General features: G+C 42.3%; 1 protein-coding gene across 1 annotated transcript; it reads right to left on the bottom strand.

Moving 5' to 3' along the window:
• On the bottom strand, window positions 1-258 carry BJ212DRAFT_1285610 (uncharacterized protein; the record flags this gene model as incomplete). The annotated part of the gene is made up of 1 exon (XM_041331897.1): window positions 1-258. The coding sequence occupies one exon, from the start codon at window positions 256-258 to the stop codon at window positions 1-3; it is 258 nt and encodes an 85-aa protein (XP_041186360.1).
• Window positions 259-6,996: the final 6,738 nt, after the last annotated feature.

Genomic DNA, 6,996 nt, shown 5'->3' with positions numbered 1-6,996 from the left:
TCAAAACCCAGTGTTCTCACCACACAATTGAGTAACTTCAGCCTCCAGTGCGTGAGCCTCTGTGTCTTTGACTGTTTGGTCCTGCGCACATGTGAATGTGTGGAGAAATGAAGTATATGTGTGAGATGCATAACAGCAGCTTTGAGCAAGGGATATGGATCTGGTGCTGTGGCAAGGACCTTGTACATGTTGAGGAACATGTTCTTGGAAATGTTTGATCACTTTGTAAGGCTGTTGATTTCTGTCTAGAGTTAGCATCTGATAGCAGGTCACTGAGAAGAGAATATGTGGACCTTTGAGCAGGCCTTTGAACAAATTCAGCTTCTTGTCATCTGGGATCTTCTTGAACTCTGCAGAATGTTCAGGTCGGCAAGTTGCTTGCGACCCAGTACAGACTCCCTCTGGTTGTCAATGATCTTAATGCCTTGGGTGCCCAGCATCTTTTGCAGCTCCTGCAGCTAGATGTACTATATGCTTGTTCATGTTAGCTTGTGTCACACATATAGTTGGCTTTATATACCCTTTGTTTGATGATGTTATCACAATGATTGGTAGGTGTTTTCAATGCACTCTGTGCAACCTATTCAGGATCTACTCCCCAATTCTTGAAGAACTTGTCTCGGTAGGATTCAAAAGCAGGGAAAATGAGCATTTCATGGATGGCTCTCCAAGTGCTATCCAATGCACCCTCCACCCAAGCATGCCATACACTGATGGCTTTGCCAGCAAAATGAAGATAACCCCTCACAGCAGGATTGTTGAGGCTCATGTAAATATTTCTGAACTTTCCTGGTCCAAAGAAAGCAAGGGCACCTTGAAAACAAAATACAAGTGAAACAATTGAATTGAAGACTTGAGGGTGCATGGTGCTGACTCATTGTATATGGATCATGGGACCAACTCCATCCATTGCATTCAATCAGCTGGTTATGTAGATAGTTTATATCAATGTTGTGTGAATCTGTCAGCTTGTTAAGAACCAGTTTGCTCAAAGTGGAGAGAGAGACTGACTCAGAGGGGCTTGGCCTCAGCTTGTATGCTGTGCCCCTTACCTGAGTATGTGCCCTTCATTTCAGATATGGTCTGATGATGGTCTGATGAAGTCTGGAGGACTTCCAGAGGCTGGCTACTCTGGTGGAGTGCTAGAGGACTTCCAGAGAAGCACGGGAGAGTTCTGGGGGAATGCAGGAAGTGCTCAGAAGAGTTCCCACTGCAAAGTAATACTTCTACAGGAAACAGGATAGAAGGATAGGAGGTTCAAAGGCCTGGAGGACAGGTGGACAGGTGGACAGGATGTCCATAGGTATGGAGGGCAGGACATTTGAAGGACAGGACACCCAGAGGTCTGGAAGGAATAGGGGCTACATTGGATGAAGTCTGATATAGAAACAAACAGAGGTAGACTACCCTAAGATAGAGTTGGAGAGACAGGGATTGGACCTAAGTCCAGAAAGAGGGTAAGTGCCAGAAAGGCAGAGCTCTGGCCTAGGGAATCAATCCTAGGCCTGATGGATAGGACAGACTTAGGTGGATCAAAGTCTGAGAGAGGATTAAGCAAGTAGAGCAAAGTCTAAGATGATATTCAAACTAAGGAAACTACAGGAGTATGTACAGGGGTTATATACTGGAGAATATCTGAGGGGACCAGTAAGCAAAGGAGCAGGGCTATGTATGAGCATGTGGAAACACATTAGTAAGTAAGATGGAACATAACTAAATGAACTCGGAGATGAAGACTCATACAAGGATCAATAAGCAAGATGGAACAAGAAGTAACTGAAAGCTGGAAAGGCAGAGATGCCTAAATGGGGATAGGCACAGCATATTGGACAGAGGGTGGGAATAGGTCCAGAGTTAATATCCAGAGATCTGGGGATCCAGAAGATGAGGTGGATACAGGACCAAGATATAAGAAGGTGGATGTAGTCTGGAATCTGAGACAAGGTGAAGTCCAGATGTCTTGCTGGATGGAGTGTGCATAGGGTGGATGGGATAGGGGGGTATGGATCAGGCTAGCAGTGGAGATCTGATGGTCTGGAGCTCAGGGGTAATTCTACAGTAGAGCTGATCCTGCTAAGGTGTAGGGCAGACAGTGGAGGGAGAACTGGGAATGAGTTGGATATGAAATGGGGTCCAGACATAGGCTCAGAAGGCGTGGGAATATGATGGAATGTGGGTCTAGATTGTGGGACATGACACAGCTCCTTCATCACAAGCTATCCCAGTGTTGTGTTATCTTTGCATATCAATGCACCCAGCCTAGTAGCATCCTCTGTCTAGCAATAGCTGGCAATAAGTGCGGTCATCATCCCAGCCTGGACAAATTCTAAAGGAAGGATAAATGACAGTGTGCAAAGGCCTGTCAGTGCATATCTGCTCTCCAACTATATTTGGAGGATTTCTGCATAAATCCATCCTAGTCATCCATCATGCAGTTCTGAACTGCATTCCGATCTTAATGGAGGGACCATAGTTCAGTGTTCATAGAGCATTCAACTGCATTGGAGGGACCAGCTTTTCTAAGGTCAATAATGTGGAGAACAGGTAAGGGGACAGTAGAGATGACATGCGAGAATTCGTGATGATCCTTGTTGTCTGTAACGACATTCATATGGACCATACTAGAGTTATCTGCCTTCACTTCAATGGCCATCATTCTGGAGTTGTATGTGGTGATAGCATCTTTGTTAGTAATCTTGCAAATATATTGTTCCATGCAAGCCCCAATCTCATTGGCACTGCCACTGCAAAATATCAGAAAGGTGCTGACATCAGTCATCTCAGCTTGATTTATGAGTGCATACACATTCAATGCAAAACCATTGCATGGGAGGCAGGTTAGGTCCAGGATGCCAACCAAAAGCAACAGCCTCTAAAACAGTCTCAGAGAGCACACAATCATACTAGCTGGTGGATTTATTGAAGTTTCACACCAGTCAACAACATCTGTTAAGAGAGACTTGTTGGGTAGACCAAGGCTTGGGCTCAATATATACTTGAACTGCATATAAGCATGGGTTAAGTGCTGGTTGAAGTTTTTCATATATTGCCAACCTTCTGACCCTCCAGTTTTCAAATTGTCAAGTAGGAGTGTTGCAAAGGGACCAATGACATCATCCATGATTGCCTTCACACCTACAGTAATGTATGGATTCGAGTTAATGATATCTTGGATCACCTGATCAGCCTTGAAAGGATCACTTGGAGGCATTGTGTTCCACTGCACTGTGACACCACAATAAGAGTATAGGGCATTGTTGTTCCTGCTGCATAAAAAATAGAACAGCTTGACCTTCATCTTGAGAGAGATATTGTCCTTGTGAAGAGGTGGATAGTCAAAAAGATTAAAGACTCACTGCATGGAACTGATTTTCAGGAATTGCATAGTGCCAATATACCTGGGCAATCTTGTCGCAGTAATCAATGGGCAGATTGTAATGATGTGCTGTATTTGATGTTAGTGGGTCAGGCAGAATGTAGGAATAAACAAAACTCATGATATCAAATTCAACTGGCTCAGGTGACATGGGAAACCCATCCTCCTTGCTGGGGGGGGGGGGTTTGCATTTCATCACACAACATCTCTAGTTGAGTCCTGCAAGAGACAGTGGAGGAGACCTTGCTCTTCACTTTTGCAAGGGCTCTGATCATCACAGACAGCTGGCCAAGCTGCTGAGTGGAGAGCAGTATGTTCAGCCCATGGGATTCTGACTTGGCTCATAGCTCAAAGAGTAGAAATTATCATCAAAAAGGACTGTCATTCAGACTGGTACTGACACTAGTGAAAGAGAGACATGCTTAAGTAAGCAACAAAAATGCGAACTTAAACTAATGAAAGTGGGGTAGGCAAAGGTAAGTAAAGTAAGTAAATCTAAGCCCAAGGAAAACTTGACTGTCACAGTGCAATACATCATGAGATGTTGCATGGGAAAGCTGGATGTGAATCCTTTCCATCTGTGACTCCATTACATTCAAAGTTTCTTCAGCCTGAAGAGCACAGGTGATATGTCTTTGGAATGGAGTTAGCACATCTGAAGCATGTGATATATGTATCAGACTCTTGTGTCATTAACAGTGAGTTCAGCATCCAGGTGAGCATTTTCCTTGCCTCATTGGACTTTCAAACACAAAACCCACAATTTGTGGTGACCATCTAAATTGGCTTTGTTATTGGTTAAGGTCATAGCAAATAGTCCAGTAGCAAGATTGTCCACCAGCATCAACATCTCAGACTGATGCATTGGGTGCTCACCTTGGAAATATTGAGGGGACAATGTTTCATGATCTAGGCAGGGCTGGAGAAAGGTTTGATGGGTGAGATAAAGTATAGAACTTGCATGTTCAGATGAGATTGTCATGTTGACCGCATGCACTAGATGTACATGCTTTATGGTGATGGGCAAGTCTTTGCCACCAGCATTTCTAGGCACACCATCCACTCCAACATCATAACATTGTGTACATTTGCAGAGAAAAGTTTAGCTAAGCATCTAAATGAACATTAGATGATGATCAAGTTTGAAACCATTGCTGATCTTACCTCTCAATAAGATAGAAAATGTGTTGATGAAGGGTTATGTACTGTAAAAAAAAGAGTGAGAATTATAGAATCAGAAGGTACTGGGTGTATTTACTAAAATACAATGTTCAATTGCCCTGGAGACTCTTGTAGGAGATCTCCATTTCACAATCTATGCTGCTCAGTGCCTGCTAGTGTGGTGCCCACCTGTGAGTGATTTGGACCTAGAATAACATAGTTGAGTCTGAAGCATTGCTGAATGGGTATAAATTACAATATTTAGGACATCCTTATGACTATTCTATTATAGTGGACAATAAAGCCTTGGGCCCAAGCACACAAGCTCAGGTCTTCTCTTGGAGTTTTTCCCCATGCTAACTACATTATTTGTCATTAATTGAGTCTTTGTAAATCTATATACCAACTACTATCTATTATGAAACAAAATATACAACTGTAACAAATTATAACTAACAAATAGTCAGGAAAAAAGATAAAGAGAGCCAAATTAAGTGGAAGGAACACCTATGTGGTGAATGACTACCATAATCAAACTCTGCCACAATTTCAGGCTCAGCTGCCACAGTGTGCTATGTGCAAACTGAATTGAGCCAGTAGTAGTAGTTATCTCACAAAATAAAATGTTGAAAAAGGAAAGGAGCAAGAACATGGGTGTCCATACAACTAGGATGCTGCTGGCAAGTGGTGAGTGGTTGAAGTAAACAAGGCAGTCAAGGCAGTCAGTAAGACTAGAATCACATTTCATGCATCAAGATGATTCATTGTATGACAGTACTAAAGAACATGTGTGAGGGTATTGTAAATACTAAGTGGAAATGCAAAATTGAGAAGGGTAATCTGGCATATGCAGGTGTCAAAGATTAAAATCAGAGCTCAGGGATGAGAGTTCATCCAGGCTAGTCACTGAGGGCCTTCCATCACTATCAAGTGATTCATTGACATCTTCTGACACATTGACATCTTCAGACACAATGTCATCTAGCCTATGTCTCTTGCCAGTCAGGGTGACTTCTACCTGTTATGAGTAACACAACTTGGCTAGATACTTGGTAAAGTACCTAGCCAATATGTTGGGTCTAAAGTGCTATGCCTAGCTGCTATTTGACTCACAAGAGTTTCTATACTAGACTCAGAGCTCAGAGAGTAGAGGAAATAATCATAAAATGAGTAGTCTCAAACTACAGGTAAAGAGTAAAGGTAAGATATAATGCTTATATAAGCTACAAAAGTGCAAACATAAACTAATGAAAGTGGGGATAAGAGAAGGTAATGAAAGTAAGTATATCTAAGCCCAAGGAAAACTTAACTATCACACCATGAAGTCAGTATTGACTTTGTGATCATGCAAACACCTAGTTTGTTCTGAAGTACTGCTTGTTCCATAGCAGGGTCTTTAGGCCAGCCAGGTATTTGAAGATACTTGTTGTAAATGCTGATAATGGAGTTGTGTAAGGCAAGGAGCTTCATCTCCATCTCATTCTTGTTGGCCAGAGATTTTTCCATGAAATACCATACAGCCATATACAGTGGCCCTTCTGTGTGCAAGTGAAACCTTCTCTTCATCTGGGATCTTAGTGTACCAATGCAAGAAGAACATGTAGAGTTCAATGACCAGATTGTTAAGTGATTTGTGACTGACAAACACATCATGTGGAAGGTGAGTTCTTATCAGGAGCCAACCCTCTTTCAAGGATCCTTCATTGAAGACCTGTGTCACGAGTTGTGTGCAGTCCTCAATATTCATGTAAGTGATGGTGTATTTTAAAGCTGTTCACAGAAGGATGTAAAGACTGGATTCAAGGTTGTCCTCAACATGATGAATGGCATGTGAATGTGAGACGAGGTAGGCAGACATAAATTTCCAGGTTCCCTTGGTGACAGAAAAAAAATCACAAAATATGCAGCTTAGGAATGTAGTGGACATACTGTATGGTTCATTTGTTGAGAACCCTGGATGGTAGTTAGCTTTGCTAGGTCCCAATCAATGAGGATGCTAATATTCCTGTGTATGGTGATGTTTCTCACACTGAGGTCTTGATGTAACACCTATGCAAGTTCATATACATCTTTGTGAGCTGTGAACATAAACATAAATAAGATGTAGCTTTGAGAATCCAAAATACATACCAATCAGTGTGTCATGAATGGACTGGACAAGTTTATGAGAACTCTCAAACTTAGTCAACTTCCAGCCCATGATATTGAGAGCCAGGTGATGAAGAATGTGAGGAGTGACAGCCATGTCGGGACGTGCCCATGCAGCACTTGAAAATTTGACAGTCTGGCTGAGTTGCTGAGGGAGGGAGGGGAGGGTACATCATGGCATGTGAGACATGTTGCAATATTGTGAATGTTGTGTGACTTTAACAATTTATAAGTCTCACCTTCTGGGAGGACATCTGGTAATGATACATGCCAAGAGTCCTTGAACATTATGACCTTCTTATTGAAAAGGT

This window comes from Suillus subaureus (assembly GCF_016647635.1).
Source record: "Suillus subaureus strain MN1 chromosome Unknown BJ212scaffold_75, whole genome shotgun sequence".
NCBI classification, from domain to species: domain Eukaryota; kingdom Fungi; phylum Basidiomycota; class Agaricomycetes; order Boletales; family Suillaceae; genus Suillus; species Suillus subaureus.
The sequence above is the reverse complement of the archived record's forward strand: the minus strand, read 5'-3'. Positions and strand labels throughout refer to the sequence as shown.